Source organism: Ochotona curzoniae, unplaced genomic scaffold (assembly GCF_017591425.1).
Source record: "Ochotona curzoniae isolate NIBS_2020 unplaced genomic scaffold, NIBS_Ocur_1.0 contig_3255, whole genome shotgun sequence".
Lineage (NCBI taxonomy): Eukaryota > Metazoa > Chordata > Mammalia > Lagomorpha > Ochotonidae > Ochotona > Ochotona curzoniae.
Genome location: NW_024465777.1, coordinates 4,445,743 through 4,465,438, shown reverse-complemented (window position 1 = coordinate 4,465,438; position 19,696 = coordinate 4,445,743). Strand labels below are relative to the sequence as shown.

The 19,696-nt window shown below is 56.2% G+C and overlaps 1 protein-coding gene across 4 annotated transcripts in view; it reads right to left on the bottom strand.

Moving 5' to 3' along the window:
• Window positions 1-734: 734 nt before the first annotated feature.
• RPS6KA1 (ribosomal protein S6 kinase A1) overlaps window positions 735-19,696 on the bottom strand; it is a 37,932-nt gene continuing 18,970 nt past the window's right edge. For 3 of the 4 annotated variants that reach the window (XM_040979630.1, XM_040979632.1, XM_040979629.1), the window contains 18 exons: window positions 19,126-19,206; window positions 18,901-18,980; window positions 17,596-17,702; window positions 16,517-16,554; window positions 16,105-16,247; window positions 15,790-15,860; window positions 15,444-15,532; window positions 14,348-14,412; window positions 14,072-14,174; window positions 12,843-12,973; window positions 11,304-11,429; window positions 11,050-11,139; window positions 10,569-10,727; window positions 3,097-3,258; window positions 2,815-2,891; window positions 2,564-2,681; window positions 1,985-2,122; window positions 735-1,623 (listed from right to left, as the gene is read on the bottom strand). In XM_040979630.1, the coding sequence (XP_040835564.1) occupies window positions 1,501-1,623; window positions 1,985-2,122; window positions 2,564-2,681; window positions 2,815-2,891; window positions 3,097-3,258; window positions 10,569-10,727; window positions 11,050-11,139; window positions 11,304-11,429; window positions 12,843-12,973; window positions 14,072-14,174; window positions 14,348-14,412; window positions 15,444-15,532; window positions 15,790-15,860; window positions 16,105-16,247; window positions 16,517-16,554; window positions 17,596-17,702; window positions 18,901-18,980; window positions 19,126-19,206 (1,901 nt within the window). In that variant the 3' untranslated portion in view covers window positions 735-1,500. The remainder of the gene's footprint in view (window positions 1,624-1,984; window positions 2,123-2,563; window positions 2,682-2,814; window positions 2,892-3,096; window positions 3,259-10,568; window positions 10,728-11,049; window positions 11,140-11,303; window positions 11,430-12,842; window positions 12,974-14,071; window positions 14,175-14,347; window positions 14,413-15,443; window positions 15,533-15,789; window positions 15,861-16,104; window positions 16,248-16,516; window positions 16,555-17,595; window positions 17,703-18,900; window positions 18,981-19,125; window positions 19,207-19,696) is intronic. The other variant, XM_040979631.1, reaches the window with a different exon arrangement.

The following is a 19,696-nucleotide window of genomic DNA, read 5'->3' as shown; positions in this document are numbered from 1 at the left end:
TCTTTTTTTCTGAGCCTGCCTGTCTGTCTGTAAGACGGGGAACACAGCATGGGAGCAGTTGCCTCACAGGGCTGTCAGCACTGGCTGAGACAGGACCAGTGGAGATGCCATGTGCAATGCCCGCTGCCACCACGGGAGTGCCAGGTTCGAGTCCCATTTTGCTCCTGGTTGGATTCCTGCTGATGCATGTCCTGGCTCAAGTGCTTGGGTCCCTGCCACCCACGTGGGAGATGCGGATGGAGCCCCAGGCCCCTGGTTTTAGTCTGATCCAGTTCTGGCTAGTATGGGATATGAGGAGTGAGTCAGCAGATGGATAATCACGTGCTCTCTCTGCCTTCAAAATAAAAGTGAAAGTAAAGAAAAGCTGAAAGAAGAGGAAATGAGATCCACACACATCAACTGCAGGCACGGAGCTGGACACGTGGTCACCAGTGTGGTCACTGATACGGCAGGTGACCACGGCTCACACCCGGATATACACTCTATGAACATCCGGAAAGGAAGAGCTGGCAGGCTCAAAACACTCAAGAGAGGTGGGCATGGAAACCAAGTCCTAGTATCACCACAGAGGACCCCTCTGGCAGGTACATGTGGGCCGGGCCCCTCGCATCCCCACCAATGAAAGTGGCTGGGCCAACTGCCTCTGGCCCATATCCTGTCACTGCCCAAGTTTCTGGCATGCCACAGCAAAGACAGGGCAAATCCAGCAATGACAAGGGGAGGAAGACAGCTGCTTCGATTCGATCGTTAAGTTTATTAGAAAGGCCATGGACAGATGAACCCTGAGTTACCAGCTGAGGAAGAAATGAGAGAAGCCCCTGGCGCTGGTGGCCTGTCCCCGGCCTCCTGTGAACTCTGTCCCATGGTGAGCATGACAGACGTCTGCCCTGCAGTGCTGTCCGTGTCCTCTCTCCAGAGCTGCCCCACTTCACGGGCTGCCTGGTGGATGCTGGTGCCCGTGGGTGGGAGCCAGCCAGGCGGAGGGGGCCCTCCCTACTAGGGCTCCCCCAGGAGAACAGAATGGACCAGGGGCTACCTGGGGCCACAGTGGGCTCTATTGAGCGGTCAGCGTTTCTGTGTGCAGATGGCTTCTGATGGCCAACTGTGGGGGTCCCCCCAAAGTGGCTCTAAGGAGTCCTAGCCACAGAGTGCCCCAGCGTGACTCAGTGCCCCTCACAGGGCTGTGCTGGCTACTGCTGCTGCTGCCAGAAAGGCAAATGGGTCTCGCAGAAACCCATGGTGGCTAGCGCCGCTGCTTCCTTCCAGGAAGCTCAGAGTCTGTGCGGGGAATCTGGTGCAGCCAGCAGCGCCGGGCCCGAGTCCGTCCCGGGAACGAGAAGGCACTTCTCCCACCCTCACTGGGGTGGCCTGAACTGGCTGCTTCTGGGCCTCTCGGGGGCTCCCCGTTGCTCTGGCCCATACACTCGGACCTGCTTCCTCAGGCAAGGAAGCCACTTCCTTGGAGCTAGCACCAGCCTGTGGCCTGGACGCGCTGGGTCCTCACAGGGTGGTGGACGGCAGCTTCCTCACCCGCCGCTGGGCCAGGATGGAGGACTCGATGGGCTTCAGCTGTGGGGTGGGCTTGGAGCTGTTGAGTGCGGAGTATGTGGCTGCCATGGCTGCCTAGGAGGGGAGAGGCGGGAAGTGAGCTCACGGGGCTGGGGGGTCTGGCGGGGAGTGAGGCGAAGTGCAGCCGAGGGCCAGGACGGGACCCTCTCTCCTGCTGTTCCACAGCTTGCCCAGCCGACTGTCGAGCCAAGCGTGCTAACACTTGATGGCTGCTGGTCCTGCCTCCGCCATCAGACTGGAGACTTACCAGGTCAGTGGCTGTATTCCGCAGAGGATGGAGCCAGTGGGTGCAACGACATGGCTGTATGCCAGCCCTCCCACCTGGAGCACAGGGCTATCTTCTCTCTGTGGTACCACCGCACACCTGGCACCTCCCCACCCCACCTTGCCCTCCAGTCTGGAAGTGGGGCTATACCTTCACAAGCTGCAGGTCCTGGTGGGACAGCTGGCTTTGGGGGAGCTTGTCTTTCTGTGTGATCCATGGGTGCTGCAGCACCTGCTTGGCTGTGAGGCGCTGGTGGGGGTCCACATGCAGCATCTTGGACACTAGGTCCTAGGGGCACAGAGCATGGCGTGAGGGCAGCAGGGCTGTTAGGTCCCACTTGCCGAACAGCCCCCTGCCTGGCAGTGGCTCTGTGCTGTCTCTCTGACCCCAGGCCCCCTGGCCAGGAGCAGCCTGGCATCTCCCACCACACAAAGTCTGCACAGGGCCGTGGCCAGGATTGCGTGGTTCACTGTCTCCCACAGGGCTCAGGTCGGCTATCAAGCCACCCAGCTGTGTGAACAGGAGGAGCTTTCAAAAAGCCTGTGGGAAGCACGTGTTAGGAAAAAACTGTGCATGGAGTTTGGATCTTTTACCCAAAATAAACATGTTTTCATTGCATTTTCCCATGAACTTGCTGAATTTCCCTGGTACAGCAAATGACCTGTGGAACATTCTACATGGGGAAACCCTGGGACCAATCCCATCTGCCTCCTGCAGGTGGCGCTTTACCTTGGCGGTATCAGACACAGTGTTCCAATTACCCCCGCTGAGCGTGAACTTGCCACTGCCAATGCGGCTCAGGATCTCCTCTGGAGTGTCACTGGGTCCATTGGCAAAAGGAGTGTACCTGGAAAAGAAGCCACAGGGGCTGTCTGCCCCTTCTGCTTGGGCACCCTTGGTGGATGATCCGGCAGGTACGGCTATGTCTCCATCTGCAGACCCTCCAGGAGGGGCTGGGGCTACGGGCAAGGTGGCCTCACCCTGCCAGCATGGTGTACAACAAGATGCCCAAGCTCCAGATGTCGCAGCCTTCATCGTAGCCCTGGCGCTTCAGCACCTGGCAGGGGAAGCAGGGGAAGGGAACCCGGCTTAGCAGTGGCATCAAAGGGCTGTATTCTCCTCCAAAGCAGCTGGACATGGACCTCAGGTAGGGGCTGTATCTTCCCTGTGCACCTGGGTCAAGTTCACATTTGCACGGGGCAGGGGATGCGAAGCGGCCTTGGACCCCTGGCTTTCGCAGCCAAGCAGGCCACACCACTCACCTCAGGCGCCACAAAGTTGGCTGTGTAGCAGGGTGTCATGAGAAGCCCATTCTCAGCCCGCAGCTGCTTGGCAAAGCCGAAATCACAGATGCGCAGGCACTCGGGGTTGCCTGACTCATCCACGTATAGGATGTTGCTGGGCTTGAGGTCCCTGTGCACCACCTAGGAGCGAGGGCCTGGGGTCAGCTCGCAGCACAGCGAGGCCACGTGTGCTCTAGGCTGTTGGGAAGGAGGAAGCTCAAAGACAGACCCGCAGCAAGAGGCCAAGATGGGGCCAAGCAGCCTTACATCTGCTGCTGTCACCACCCAATGGAACCCACACGGATGGGTGCACAAGGCAGCACAGACTTAGCCCCCCTAAAATCTCGGCATCCCAGTCTGACCCAGGCAGTGGCTCCATCCTCCCGGTTGCTCAGGGACTACATCTCGGGGTTCATGCTCAAGTTCCCCGTGCTCACAGTCCTCCATCTGTATCCCTGGAATCTCTGTGGCCTTGATGGCTAAACTGTGTGCTGAGAGCCAGGTAAGACGCTGCCGAGGAAGCCCACATTTTACACTGAGCACTTGCATGCAGCACCCAGCCCTGGCTCCAAGCTCCAGCCTCCTGCTAATGCAGACCCTGGTGGGCAGTGACTGCTTTAGGAACTGGGTTCCCACCACCTATGCGGGACAGCTGGATTGAGCTCCCAGTTTCCGGCTGGGAGCCGAGTCCTGGCTGTCATCAGCATTTGGGGAATGAACCAGTAGAGCACAGGGGTCTCTCTGATCTCTGCCTCTCACATAAACCTTCTCTCAGCCCCTTACTGGGCCTCCTGCATTGGCCTCGCCGGTCAGGGTCAACAGAAAACCAGAGCTGTCATCCCAGGAGACTTTCCCAAGGCTTCCCTTCCCAAGGCAAAGGCTACCCCCACCCCTGCCCTCTTATGATGCTTCCGGGCACAGATGCTCAGTAACTCTCTGCTGGACAAATGAGTGCACGCTACCACCGGGGCCACGGCAAATGACTTTTTCAGCCCCCACCTCCTTCCTGAGGGGTTGAGCCACCCCACTTTTCTTTTTCTTAAGATTTATTTACTTTTATTGGAAAGTCAGAATCACAGAAAGAAGGAAAGACAGAGTGAAAGATCTTCCATCTGCTGGTTCACTCCCCAAGTGGCCAAAATAAACATGTAATGGCCAGAGCTGAGCCAATTCGAACCTAGGAGCCAGAAGCTTCTTCCAGGTCTCCCACATGGGTGCAGGGTCCCAAGGCTTTTGGGTGTTCTCTACTGCTTTCCCAGGCCACAAGCAGGGAACTGGAAGGGAAGAGGAGCAGGCGGGACATGAATCGTAACCCACATGGGATCCTAGGTGTGTACGGCGAGGACTTTCGGTACTAGGCTATCACACTGGGTCCCACTCCACTTTCCACTTTTCTCACCTTTTCCCCATGTGGATCCACTGGCAGTTAGTCCAGCAATCACCGCCTCAATGACACCAACAACTCTCAGAATGCTGAGCTGAGCCTGGAATTTCCCAGAGTTGAGGCTCACACATCCGGTCCCCTAGCTCAGGGCAGCCAGTGGATGTTCCTGAATCTCAAACTTAGCACATCCTAAACTCTTCATGCTCTCGCCCTCCCGTTCCTCTCCCTGAGCAGAGCTAACAGAACACCCTTCCCCCAGGTCTTGTCAAAGACTGTCAAGGGCCGCCTCCCTATACGGTAAAGCCTGCATCCCAGCTCCGTGGGGGTGGCTCAGCCTCCTGTTCCAGCCCATCGCCCCCCACATCCTTACGAGGTGCCAAATGCAGGCTGCTGCATTGTTAGCCCCCTAACCACAGCGGCCTTCAGCCTGCCAGTCTGCATCCAGTCTGCATGTGACCTAGCCCAGGGTGTGGCTAAGGGATGTGTGTGAAGGCGTGAGCAAAGCACGTGGTGGAGACACAGGCCTCGCAGCTTGATCTGCCTCTTGAGGCAGCCCTTCCCAGCCAAGCCCAAGCCCTCCAGCAGGTGGTGCTGGTGAAGTGGGGAGCCTGAACCCGCAGCAGGAAGCAAGGTGGAAAAAGGATGACCCGGGGACCCACCGAGAACTGTGCCCAGCCCTGGAGAAGTCCCTGGTCTCTCTCCTTCCTAAGGAACCCAGAGCCCAACCCAGGCCCCAGGAAAATGAGACTCTTCTCCCTGCAGTGGCCTGGCCATGCTTCCCAGCCCTCAGGGACACTCAGCTTAGGGCTAGAGCTGTGGTATAGTCAGTAAAGCTGCTGCCAGCAATGCCGGCATCCCATTTGGGCACTGATTTGTGTCCCAGCTGCTCCACTTCCAATCCAGTTCTTTGCTAATGTATCTGGGAAAGCAGCAGAGGATGGCTCAAGTCCTCGGGCCCCTGAACCCATGTGTAAGACCTGGAAGAAGCTTCTGGACTTAGCCTACCCCAGACCTTGCCCTTGTGGCTATTTTGGGAGTGAACCACCAGATGCAAGGCCTGTCTCTTTATATATAGCTGTAAATTTCAAATAAATAAAATAAAATAAATCTTGGGAAAAAAAGACAGGGCGTGGGAGGACGCTAAGCTTGGGTGAAGACACCCACTCCCCTGCACAGGTGGTTGAGTCCTGGTTTTCATAGTCCACCCAGTTGTGACCTCACTGCATCTCAACTGGGCTGCCCACTGCACTTTGGTAAGTGGGCAGGGAGCCTTGGCCCCACTTGACAGAAGAGGAATTTGAGGCTCTGATTGGATGGCTGGCTGGCTCCCAGGGCACCCAGATGGTTATTCCACAGTCCTGCCAGTCTACACCTTGTGGTCTTAACCTGCCCTACTACAACCCAGAGCAGTTCCTGCAGGAAGCTGTACCTCACCCGTGCCAGCAGCACTAGAACAGGAAGGGCAGGGGCGGGGAGAGACACAGCTCAGAAAGGCCCTGCAGGTGATACTGAGACCCTACTTGGGTGTGTGTGTCAGGGGGTGCAGACTACCTTCTCAGCGCCCCCAGCCCTGCAGGTTACAGCAGGTGTGACAAGACAAGTAAGGTGCAAAGCCAGGCTCAGCAGGAACAGCTGTACCTGGGCTCCAGCTGGCAGCCACCTGGCCCAGTTTGTCCAAAACAGCCAAATCACCAGACCTGGGCAGACCAAGCCTCAAACAGAAACAAAAACCAGCCCAGGCCAAACGCAGCCTCGGTGTCAAGAAGCTGCCCTCCAGGGGTAACAGGCAGGCAGGTCTGAGTGGGACTCCTGACTTCTGCCTTCCACAGCGGTGTGGCCTCAGCCCTACCATCTGTAAAATCGGGCTGACAATAGCACTCCAGTGCCAAGTTTGTAGGGAAGAAGGGGAGCCGTTCCCACGGGACGTAGGAAATAGCCAACCACTGGAGCCAAAGCCCAGCAACAGCTGGATGTTGAGATGCAGTGACTGCTTTGACAGAAGCGCTTAAAACTAGAGGCTAAGAAGAAAAAGAAAGGTGAGAGTCCAAGTTCAGGGTGTGGACGCTGGAGGGGTAAGTTCCTGAAGCTTCCAGCACCTCACTTCCCTCATTAATGCATGGAGCTGATGGGACCTTCTTCATGGGTTTGCTAGATCAGTTAAGTGAGTGAGCAGCGTAACAGACAGAGATGCCAGCAGCAGCCGCCGCCGCCACCGAGGGTGTGTGCTTAGGGCCCTGTGATCAGACCAAAAAAGGTAAGGTTGTTCTGTGTGAATCAAGTGGTTCCAGAGCGAAGATGGAGCCTGGGGCTGCCTCTCCACTGAGCCTTGATTCAAGCCCCTCCTGCCAGCTGAGAGCGAGGCTGGCACCTGGAAAGGCCCCTGTGATAAACAGCTCCTGCCAGAGAAGACGAAAAGGGGCAGACAACCCAATTTGTAAAGAGAACAATGGACAAGAGCTCTGAACGGGCGTTTCATAGCAGAGGCTGTCCAAATGGCAATAAACATTAGTCATCAGGGAGATGCAAATGAGAAACACAATGAGGGAGCAGGCGTTTAGATCAGTGGTTGGGATGTCAGTGTCACACATCGGAGGGCCTGGGTTCGATTCCTTGCTCCACGTCCTGACCCTAGCTTCCTGCTAATGCAGACCCTAGAGGCAGTGATGACGGTCCAAGGACTGGGTTTGGGTTCCTAACATAAGGCTTTGGCTTGGTCCTACGCTGGCTGCTGTAGGCATCTGGGTTATGGACCAGCAGATGGGAACTCTCTGTTGGTCTTTTTCAGTCTCTCAAGTTAAAACGAACAAAAACAATAAGATCCTTTCCATGCTCTCCATGCCATCCTTACAAACCCATAAACCATAAAGTGCTGACCAGCACTGAACTCCCCTACGCTTGGGCTACTAGACTTCATGGCAGAACAGCTTTGGAAAAAACCTGGAAAATCAAGTAAAAGTGAATGTCTGCATAGATGGCAACCCGGCCATTCCACTGCCCAACGTGCAACCAGCAGGGAAATGAACTTATTGTCACCAAAACACAAAAACTAGAGTGCCACAATTTCTAACAGTAAAACATTGGTAACAACCCAATGTCTACAGAGAGTAGACTCAACAGTCACACACACTGTGGTCTGTGCCTGTGGCAGATCTTACAAAGACCACGCCTGAACAGCAACCACGCAACCACGCTGAATGGAGCTCAAGGACAACACTGAGCAGCACAAGCCTAGAAACAAGAGAGAATGCTGATATAAAACTCAGAAATGGGCAAAACTTGCCCATTACTGGCTTAGGAGGGTCTTGAGGGCACTGGAGACAGGTTGTTGATCTAGAAGCTGATTTCACGGGTACTTCTGAAAACTTACTGGCTTGACCATTATGACTTGTACATGTCATGCTTACCTGTGACACTTCAATCAAAATGTAACATTAAAGTAATAAGAGACAGCAAGCATTTGGCCTAGTGGTTGGAATGGCGGTAATCCAGGGATGCCCTGGATTTAAAATTCCTCCCTCCAGCTTCTGACTGGAACTTCTTGCTAATGCTGATGATGGTAGGCAGTGGATGATGGTTCAAATGGCTGGGTTCCTGCTGTCCACACGGGGGACCTGGACTGAGTTCTGGCTTCAGCTCCAGCCCAGCACAGGCTGTTGCTACCATTTAGGGACTGAACCAGATGATGGGAATTCTCCCTCCCTCTCTCTTTCTCTCTCTGACACTCAAAATAAAATAGCAACTAAAAGAACAAGAGAACAATAGGGGTCCCAGAGGACCTGTTCCCAGTATCCCTGGCTTATACCTACGGTCTCGGTAGGTACCAAATCAACCCAGAGAATTCTCTCCAAACATCTCCACACAAAGTTACTTCTCCGGGGTACGTGTGGCACAGCAAGTGCAGATGCTGCTGGGAGCACCTGCTTCCCATCTCAGGGTCCCAGCTCTGCTTGCAATCCAGCTCCCTATTAATGAGCACCCTGGGAGGGTCAAGTGCTTGGACTCCTGCCACCCCCATGTCAGACCTGGATGGAAAACCTGTCCCACTGTCACTCTACTTTTCAAATAAATAAAAAGTAGGGCTGCTGGTACAGCACAGTAAGCTTGTGATACCAGCGCCCCATATCAGAGCATTGCTTTGTGTCCTGACTGTTCCACTTCCAAACTGGTCCCTGCTAATAAACTTGGGAAAGCAGCGGAACATGGACCAAGTATATGGGCCCCTGCTGCTGGCTTTGGCCTGGCCCAGCTTTGGCTGTTGCAACCATTTCAGAAGGTGAACCAGTGGACAAAAAAATCTCTTTGTGTTCCCTCTGTCTCTGTCACTCTACTGCTTTTTTTTTTTTTTTTTTTTGAAAGATGATTACACAGAGAGAGAAGACAGATTTTGATTTTCCATCCACTGGTTCACTCCTCAAAAGACTGAAAAGGCCTATTCAAAGTTTGGAGCTAGGAGCTTCTTCCAGGTCTCCCTTATGGCCCAAACACCTGGGCCATCCTCTGCAGCTTTCCCAGGCACATTAGCAGAGAGCTGGATTGGAAGTAGAGCAGCTGGGACTTGAATCAGTACTCATATGTCATGCCAGCTGTGCAGGTGGCAGCTTAACCCGCATCTCCACAAGATCAGCCCCTGACTCTGCTTTTCTTTAAAAAAACAACGTGCTCCCATTTCCTCACAAGTAGTCCCTGATCTCTGGAAGGAGCTGGGAACACTGCAGGTATAGCTCCCCAGCTTTGGGAAGGAGACCGTTTTCTCCAACAACCCTAACAAATGGGTGCCCGTGTTCTAACTGGATGGGCGCACTTCCTGTGAAGGCAGCTCATTGCCCTAGAAGGTTCTTCCTTGCTTGGAGCCTCAGGTGATGCGCTGGTAACTCTGGTTCAGCTGTTTTCTAAACCTTCTTGGAGTGACTTTAGTTTGCATTCACTTGGGAATAAAGCAGGAAAAGGAAACACACTCACTGTCTGACCTGACAAGCCTAAGTATGAGTCTGTGCTGGCTATTTCCAAAGCCAAAGCCACTTCACACATGACCACTGGTACCCAAACCGAAGCTCTGATTACAAGGTGAAGTTCTTTCTCACAAGCCCTGATGCAATAACGGATCCAGGCAGAGATCCCGGAAGTGCGGTGATGACTAATGGAGTAAAAGGTGACACCACGTGTGTTAAATACGCTGCCTCGGGAGCCCCACATCTCCGTCCAGGAACAGGGGCTCTGGCTTCATGACTCTCATTCCCACCCTCCCTCCCAAGAGGAAAATAAATCTAACAAAGACTGGCTTCAGAACAGGTTGCAGTTTATAGGAAATACAGCCAAGGGAGGAATGACACGCACAATGCCACAGAAAGCAAACAGATCATTCCAGAAGGCAGGACACCCTTCAGGTCCACTGGGCTCCTCAACAAGTCGGCAGCCTAGCACAGGAAAGCCTATGGACGTAACATAGGCACAGACAGTTTGCAGAACGCATCAAAATGTGCACTTAAGAACTGCTGTATGCAAATTTTGCTTCAATTAAAAGAAAGACTTAAGGGACCAGTGTTGTGGAACAGCAAGTTAAGCTGCGCCCTGTGACACTGGCGTCCCATTTGGGAATCAGTTACAGGCCTGGCTGTTTCACTTTCAATATGGCTCCCTGTTAACATGCCTGAGAAAAGAAGCAAAAAATGGCCCAAGTCCTTGGGCTTCTGCGACCCACATGGGGGATATGGAAGAAGCTCCTGGCTCCAGACTGGCCCAGCTCTGGCTGTTGTAGTCATTTGGAGAGTGAATCAATAAATGGAAGATCTGTCTCTCTCTCTGCCTCTCCTTCTCTCTGTAAAATCTGCCTTTCAGATAAAAATCAATAAATCTTCAAAACATAAATAAATAAAATCTCCTTTAAAAAGAGAGAGTCAGAGATGTAGCAACCTGGGCTGGTACCATAACTGCGGTCAGAGACGTTAACGGGTCACTTCCCATCTCTGCCACTTCCTTTCCAACGCATCCAAGATGGTCACTCCAGCGCCTGCCCATGGCTCATTGGCCTGCCAGCGTTGTGAGCCTGGCACCCCTAACGTGCACTCACCCCCTGCGAGTGTAGGTACTCCACAGTCTTGCTGATGGTGTGCAGGACGCAGCTGGCCTCCCGCTCCGAGAAGAACTTCTGCCGCAGGATCTTGTCCAGCAGTTCCCCACCCCGCATCAGTTCTGTCACCAGGTACACGTGTTTGCCGTCATCATACACCTGTGGACACCTTGCCGTCAGGCCCCTCGGACACCAGATCTCCCGGCCACGAGCCAAGGTGTGGATGCAGCTCCCTCACCTGTCTGGGCTCCCGTGCTCACAGGACAGGAGGATGCAGGCACAGGTCCCAGTGGCCAGGACAGCTCCCCAAGGATATCTGAGTCTGTGCTCCCATCCTTGGGGGTGTGGCCTGACTGAGGGACAAGACCTCCCCTCACCCCAGGAACACCGAGGGGCAGGTCAGAGGTCAAAGGCCTGGCAGTCTAGAGACATTTCTGGGGAGGCCAGCACCCCAGCACACTTCCAGCCTGGAGCTACTCACATCTTTCAAGGTGATGATGTTGGGGTGCTGCCCATACCGCAGAAGGATCTCAATCTCTTCTGAGGGGTCCCGCTTACTCTTGTCAATGACCTGAAGCAAGAGGGGCATGTGAGTGGCAAGAGGGATGGATTCCGTGGGTCCTACCTTGCTAGGCCTGCAGGAGGCCTCAGCCACACACTGCTCCCCAGCGCCCCGAGGGTCAGAACGCAACAGCCTCCACCCCGGCCCAGCAGCACTGTTGGCTGCGGGCTTACCTTGACGGCATATTCCATGTTGGTGGCCTTGTGGACACAGCGCTTGCACACGGAGTAGGAGCCCACACCAATTGTCTCCTTCACCACATACCCATCGCTAAAAACGAGGTTCTTCCCATGGAGTTGCTGCAAGAGACCGAAGGAGAGGTGAGCCCAGGCTCTAGCCTGACAGGGCTCATCCCAGTATCTGGGGTCTCGGGCCAGTAGAGACGGCCCCGAGGAAGAGCCAGGAGCGCTAGGATGGTGTTGGCCGCGCAACCTTAGACACGAACCTGCCCTGCTGTGGGCTCAGCTTTCTACCCTATACAATGAGCCCACCTGTCGGCCCCTAGTCTGCCTGGGCTACAGTGTGCTGTCAGAGGGCAGAGAGGAGTCAAGGCAGGGATTACAAGACACATACTGAGAGGGCTGTGTTTCTGAGAAGCCTGGGCAGGCCTGAGAGGGACAGAGGAGCCCGAGTGGGCCCCCAGCTCTGCCACCCACTGTGGTCTCCCCTCTCTGGGTACCCGAGGCTCTGAGACACATGCAGTGTCCAGCACTACAGGGGCCTCAGCAGGTGTCCCACAGCCCAGAACAGCCCTGGCTCATGGTTTGTCCTCACATCCGCTCAGGTGTGACATTTGTCCTTGGTAGGCGTTTGCTGCCACTTGGGACACCCGCATCTCACAAGAGAGAGCTTGGTGTGAGTCTTGGTTGGTTGCTCTGTTTCTGATCCAGCCTCCTGCTGCTGTGCACCCTGGGAGGCAGCAGGAGATGGCTCAGGGACTTGACTCCCTGCCACTGACATGGGAGACCAGGTGAAGTTCAGCCTGGCCTAGCCTGGCTGTGGCGGGCATTCGGGGAGTACAGGAAGACCTCAGTCTGTCTGTCTGACTTTCAACTAAAATAACAACAAATAAATAAAAACAATTAAATGCTGTGAAGTACACAAAAACAAAGGCATCCCTGTGTGGATAATACATTCCTTTGTCACTGTCACTTCACGCATGAATTCATGCAGCCCTCACCATGATGCCACAGAGGTAGGATCCGTCACTGCCTGTCCAAGCCGAGGCAGCAGAGGCATGGGGAAGGTCAAGATCGCCCCACAGCCCCTCGCCCATAAGCTCCAGCCTCCAGGTCCACACCCCCACCTCTGCACCCTCAATTTGCCATGGAGCAGGGCGAGTGTCAAAATAGGCACCAGTATGAGGACACACAATAGTCTGACCACCTGTTCCTCACCACTAAGGAACCCACTTCTACTCCCACCCCTGCCCCCTTCCCCCTGGGTACCTGTGGCATGTGCCCAGACCCTGGCTCTGTGCCAGGGCATTCAATTCCTCTTTGTTATCCAATCATCAGGGCCTCCTTGTAAGGCAGGCATTCTGGTCCCCATGTGTCAAATAAGGAAAGCAAGAGGTGTGGAGACCTCATGGCTTCCACACTGGCACTGGGGTGTAAGTCAGGCCTGGGCAGCCCCGGAGCCCACGAACCCAGCTGGGCTGCTCTGGTTTCTGGATAGGGCAGGACCTGGGGCAGTAGCACCCGCCCGCTCACCTGTACTACTGAGTGCAGTGGTGCCTGCGTAGTCCGGGACTTGCTGTCATCTTCCATCAGGCCAGTGGCCACGAAGCTGAAGCCACGGAACAGCTGGTGAGCCCCAGCGCTCGGGGGAATGCCTGGGGAATCTGTAGGGGCAGGAGGGTGGATGTGAGCCTGAGGCCAGGCTCTTGAGCCCAGGAAGCAGGGACTCTGGGGCACCCAGGCCTATCTCAGTAGCTGTCTAGGTCTGCCCATCCATGCCCATCCATCCACCTGTGTGCTGGTCCTGCCACATGGAACTGTGCTGACCACAGAACTGCCACCTCCACCTCCAGCTGCAGCCCAGGTGTATCCCTGGGCATCCGCCTCCCGCACGACAGCCAGAGGGACAGCTGTGACCAGGATCACATGCTCCCTGCCTCTGCACGCTTCCCTCTGCCCCGGGAAGAAGCCTACTGCTGTCATCTGACGATCAAGGGCCTCATGATCAGGTTCCTCCCCCAGTTCAGGGCTCAGCCAGCCTCGACTCCCCACAGCCTAAAAGGGGTTCCCCAAGCCAGTGCCCCTCCTGGTTCCTTCCTGTGCCCTCCCAGCTCTGCCCTTTGCCTTGCCTGACTGCTCCAAGCCCCCAGTCCCACCAGTCTCTGCCACCAACAGCCTGAGCTCCAAGACGCCCTGTCTCATTCTCCGTCAAAGCCTCCCCAGCAGCCTACTCTTCACTCGCCACCCTCCTCCTGCCAGAAGTTGAGCCTTACCAAGCTCTCCCCCAGAAGCCTCCTCCCTGCCTTCCTGGGGCAACCTTAGGGTCTGAGTGGTTCTGTGGCTGTGCCCATGCTCCAGATGAGCACGCTGAGGTCCAGCAGTCAGAACAGCCAAAGACAGTTCCCACACTTGCCCCTGACCCGTGGGCGCTGTCACCTCTGCTCTGCCAGGCTGTTCCACCACACACTACTGCGTAGGTCACATTCCTTAGCCCTGACGTGAGTATAAGCTGGAGCTGCTAGGTCTTCCCAGTGAGCCAGAAGATGCCTGGGGCAGGGGTCCTGACTTGCCATTGTAGCCTTCACCAGCCACACTGCCCATACCTCACCCAGACACAAAGAGGCTTGCAAAGCTCCCTGGTGGGAGCAAGACGAGGACATGGGCAGACACTCAGCCCTGCCTCCCCACCTGCCCAGGTGCTCCTGGCTCTGTGCTTCCCTCCTGTACCGGCCCCAGACAGACCACCCGGATGTAGGACGCACCCTTGGGCGTGCGGGACGTGAACTCCGTGTCAAAGTAGAACGTGTCGTCGGGCTGCGCCACGGCCGGCTTGAAGGGCGGTTTGATCTCCCGGCGGTACAGCTTCTGTAGGCGGGTGGGCACTTGTTCAGCATGGCAGGCCACGATCCTCAGTAGCCAGGGCCATGAGAGCCTACAGGAGGCCTGCCCTGGGCCTCTCAAGGCCTCTGCTCCCCTTGGCTCCTGCCCCTGAGGCCCCAGCACCCCCAGCCCGAAGCTCTGCAGGGCCTGACACTCACGTTCCAGTCAATGGTGGAGTAGAAGACATGCCGTTTGATCTCCTCAGCCCCGTCAGGACCGGAGCCTGAAAGAGGCCATGGGAAAAGCCCACGCTGGATGATCCGACTTCTAGACACCTGGTCTCAATACTAAGCCATGTCCTGGTGCCCTGGGAGTGACCGCAGGGGCCAAAGGGGGGATGAGCTGCACCTGCCAGCCCTGTCCCACAAGAGGCCCGCCTGCCCACTCGGCAGTTTCTACTTTGTGGAGCCTCTGAGGATGGAACTCCAATGTTGTCATGGAAGAAGGGAGGCCCAGAGAGGCTGGACAACCTGTCCCAGGCTTCACAGTGAGGATAAGTACCAGACTGGCTGTGAGCTGTACGCAGGCACCTGCTTGCTCCTGACGAGAGCTTCAATTTTGTTCCGTGTCTCCTACAGTCATTTGTAACCACAAGTCAAGCTTGCACTCCACTAACCCCAAGAACTCCGAATTGGGCAGTACGGGGCTGGTCATGATCCAGGCGAAGCCAGGGGCCAAAGCAGCGAACATATTCCAACCACCTATTGTGTGCCAGGCTGAGCACAGAGGCTCTGGGAATCAACAGGGCCCTAAAGAGATGGGAAGGAGCCTGGATCGTCGCTTCCCACAGAGCCGGGGTTCTAACAGATGCCATGGGCCCAGCCCCTCCATTCCTAAACAGCATCCAGCATCGTGCACTCAACACCCACAGGGCTGAAGGGCTGGCTGCAGGGACATGAAATGGAACCAGCTGGACCTGAGCAGGCTGGCTCCCCAACTCATGCGCTTCCTCTTGTGCCTGAAGCCTTGGCGGGGGGTGGGGGCGGGGGCTGTGCAGGGGGCCTCTGTCCTTGTACCCAGAGGGAGTGAGGATGACTCAGTTCCTGCCTCCCTCCCTCCTCCCACACACAGGTCAACCCTCACCCCTCCAGCACTCCCTCATGGAGCCAGAGGCACGGTGGCCGGCAGCATTGTCTGCCTACACAAAGGACAAGAGCCCTTTTCAGTCCAGATGTGGCCCCGCAGCAGGGCTGCAGCTGCCCCCAGCTCCCCACCTCCCCACCACCACGGCCCCGCCCCAGCATCCCAGCATACCGAGCCGGTTGGCAGGATTCCGTTTGAACAGGGCTCGCAGGAGGCTCTGCGCTTCTGCGCTCAGAAACTGGGGCATGCCAAGCTTCGCCCTGAAATAGCCCCCAGCACTCATGAGTGTGTGCCCCGCCCAGGAGGCCCACCTCCCCTCCCCAGCCCTGTCCAAGCCTCGCTCCACGCTCAGTTCAGCCACTAACTCACCTCCCGGGGCATCGGGGTCCCCACCCACAGGCCTCCGGAGACAGGCAGGGACGCTGAACCCAGAGAAGGGTCTCATAGTTGGGCCCCCAAACTAGGATTTGGGATTTGCAAGGGGACTCTGAGTGAGTAGAGAAGGGGCAGAGCTTACTTGAGAATCAGGGTCATGGTCTCCTTTCGGTCCTTGCCCTGGAAGGGCAGGGAGCCTGTCAGCATCTCGAACTGCAGGGGAAGAGAACTGGCTTAGGTACAGAGTCCTGACTCCCATGCCCCGTTGCTCCCTGCCAGCCCAGACCACCAGGAGCAGCACTAGGGAGAGAGCCCAGAGCGGAGCTCCAGGCATCTCAGCTGTAGCCACACCTGGAAGGAACCTGCAGCAAGATGCAGGCTGAAGCTAGCCAGCGTGGCCAGGAAAACAGATATGGGGGCCAGGGGTCCTGGCTCAGGCTGGGGCCTGGGTGCTCACCATCAGTACCCCATAGGACCACCAGTCGGCGCTGTGGGTGTGGCCCTGGCGGTTGACGACCTCAGGTGCCATGTACTCCACTGTCCCACAGAAGGAGTAGGCCTTCTTCTCGTGGTCGATGGCCTCCTTGCTCAGGCCAAAGTCTGCAGCCGGTAAGACAGGGGAAGAAACACCTTTAGAACCCTTGCCCATCACTGTGGCCACCCTAGGCACACACAGGAGGAAGCTGAGGCCCTAGGAAGCTAGGTGACGCACCCCTGGACCTGAGCAGGGTACGAGGTTCCAGGAATGGGGCCCAGGCTCAGACCCTTGCTGAGTACCTGGCACAGCCTCTGTGGGGGAACACGCAGCCCTCACATGGACAAGAGCCGCCAGGAACCCGCTCTGCCCTTCCTTGGCAGCCTCCACTCACCTGTGAGTTTGATGTGGCCCTCCTCATCCAGAAGGATGCTGTAACAGAGATGGGGTCAGGGCCTCAGCTGGGGCCAGCAGGTGGCTTCCAGCAGAGGGCTGTGGGGCAGAGGCCCCAGCCCACAGGAGGTGCTTTCCGCAGATCTATTTGATGAACAGGCAGGTAAACGAGTGGGGGAGGGGGAAGATTTGTGTGTGTGATCCTGGCAGCGTCATGTAGGTATGCGGCTTTATTTATTTACTTATTTATTTATTTTTAAGGCAGAGAGAAAGAGCGACAGAGACAGAGGGAGACAGAGACTCGGACACCAAAGAGGGAGAATGATCTTCCATGCATTGGGGCACTCCCCAAATGGCCACAACAGCCAAGGTTGGGCCAGGTCAAAGCCGAGAACCAGGAATACTATCTGGGTCTCCCATGTGGTGGTAGGGATCCAACCACCTGAGCCCTCATCTGCTGCCTCTCTCATTGGCAGCAAGCTGGAATCAGGAGAAAAGCCGGGACCCAGACCAGGCACACCGTTATGAGATTCAGGCATCCCAAGCGGTGTGTGCCAATGTTCAGTCCCACCTCTTTTTTTAATCCTTGAACCACGTGTGTGTGAGGCAGGTACTACTATGGCTCCGTCTGACCAAAGAGAAACGAGCACTCAGGGAAACTGGGGGATTCCTCAGAGCTACAGAGCAAGAGCAGGCAGGATTCAAATTCAGGTCACCTAACTCTACAGCCAGATGCCATTCCACCTTGCCACCCGCCCTGTAAGGTGGGGATATTAAGAAAAGTTCTTGGGAGGTTGTAGTAAGGAACCACCTTTCACAGTGGCAGCCCAGATGGCATACCAGATTGGTGAAAAGGTGGACAGCGCACCTGCATGAAGCGTGCAGTGCCAGTGATTAGGTGCCCCCCTCCCAAGGAGAGCTGGCTGTGCACCCTGCAACTCCACCCCACCCAATCCTCACACAGCCCAAGATGGTGGATGCTTCCAGGGAGAATAACAGCCACCTCCATGGAGGTGGCCCTGGCAGCTGGCTGTGTGCCCCCTAGGGAGATGGGGGTGGCTGGGAGAAGGGGTCACTCACTTCTCAGGCTTGAGGTCTCTGTAAATGATGCCCAGGCTGTGCAGGTGGTCCAGACCCAACGCCAGCTCAGCCAGGTAAAACTTCACATCCTCCTCCGTGAACATGACCTGTATGCATGAGGGGTTTCAGCTGGGCGCTGGGCAGCCTCCTGGTACCCAGAGTCTACCCTTGAAGAGCTCAGGGTCCCATGCCCTCTCCTCCACCCTGCTCCCTGGGCATCTGAGTTTGAAGTAGGATATGACAGATGCCTAAGCCACTCCTGGTCATCAGCCCGAGACTCCAGAGGCTGGGGCCTGCACAGCCATGAACCAAAACAGCAGTCAGTCATGGTCTAAAGGGAATGCTTTCTGGGATATGCAATCTTAAAGAGAGCAAGGTACAGGACAGGGAGGCCAGTGTGGGACAGGGAGGCTGACGCCAACAGGGAGTCCCAAGTGGGACAGGGAGGCCCAGGCAGGGCATGGAGGCTCTCGTGGGACAGGGAGGCCCAGGCAGGGCAGGGAGTCCCAGGTGGGACAGGAAGGCCCAGGCAGGGCATGGAGTCCCAGGTGGGACAGGGAGGCCCAGGCAGGGCAGGGAGGCCAGTGTGGGACAGGGAGGCCCAGGTGCAACTGGGAGGCCAACACGGGACAGGGAGTGTTCAGGCAGGGAAACGGCGGCAGGGACCGAGAACACAGGTGGGGTCTGTTTGCAGAATCATCCTGGGAAGGTTCAACGAGAAACCACTAAAGTGCTGACTACGAGAGGCTCAGAATGCTGCGGTGAGGAGGAAGACTTCCCCACGAATATTTTTCTTTTGAATCATATAAAGGTTTTAGCTACATAACACTACACTAATGTTTAAAAAATGTATTTTTAAAGCTTGTTTCTCTTTGAAATTGGAATTATGTTAATGGCCCCATTTTTACATCATGCTCAAATACTTTTATATCAGTTCAGTATCTGTCAGCTAACAAGTAAAACAGGAATGTTCCAGTCTCACTTCTTGGTGCATTTGGGGTTCTCCCTGTTGCTCCCAGCCCTGCCCAGGGCAGCGTGGCAGAAATGGTGGCACATGGAGGCTATGAGTGATAGGCACCTTTAGTTCCCCCACATCAGGGAGCACCAGATGCAGGGCCTGGTCCTCTTGGTCCACATCAAGAGGCCGTGCCAGGGTAGACAATGAGTCCTGGACCACGCGCACCAGGAAGACCTGAGTGGCCTCACACCTAGGCCAGTCTGGGACTGGGGATGGGAAGCCTTGTCATGCCCCCATCCGCTCCATCCCAGCATCCCTCCCCCCAAGGAACTGTCATGTCAGCTCACCTCTTTGGAGAGCCGCGTGAAGAGGTCCCCGCCGCGCAGGAAATCCAGAATGAGATAGAGCTTGCCCTCCGTCTGGAAGGCTAGGGAGAGAGGCAGGAGTCACAGGCCATGGGACCTGGCTCTCAGATCCTGGCTCCTGGGTCTGCAGCTAGGGGCCAGGACCACACCACGGGAGGCAGGGCACGAGGCGGGGTGGGTGGGAGTTCGGGGAAGTACTGAGCTCACCATAGTGCAGCTTCACCACAAAGGGATGGTTCACGTCGGCCAGGATGTCCCTCTCCATCTTGGTCCGAACGCGGTCGCGCACTGGCCAGAGCAAAGACAGTCAGCCAGAGGTGGACACGCGGCACAACAGGCAGAAGCTCCCTGGAGACACTCGGTCTCCACACCCAACCTCCCCTTCTGCTCTGTGCCTGGCTGCAGGGCCTGTTCTCAGCTCCCAGCCCTCAGGGCAGTGCCCACTCCTCTGACCCTGGCCTCCAGTACACCCTGATGAGGACCATTTAATTCAGCCAGATTAAACTCCCTTGTGGCACTCTGTGCTCCAGCTTTGCAGACCCCCAACCTCTGTCTCCGCATCTTCCCCAGCATCCTCCATCAGCCCCCTCCTCATTTAGCACAAAAAGCCCAGATCCTAGTGTGGCAGCCGAAGTGAATGGTTCTTTGGAGAGCTGAAAAGGAAGGCAAATTCCCTGAGCCTAAGATTCGGCTCCATAGGTCGCTGGGGATGGCACGGGGGCAACCCCCCTATACTTTTAATTTAAAGAAGAGAAGTTGGGCCCGGCGCGATGGCGCA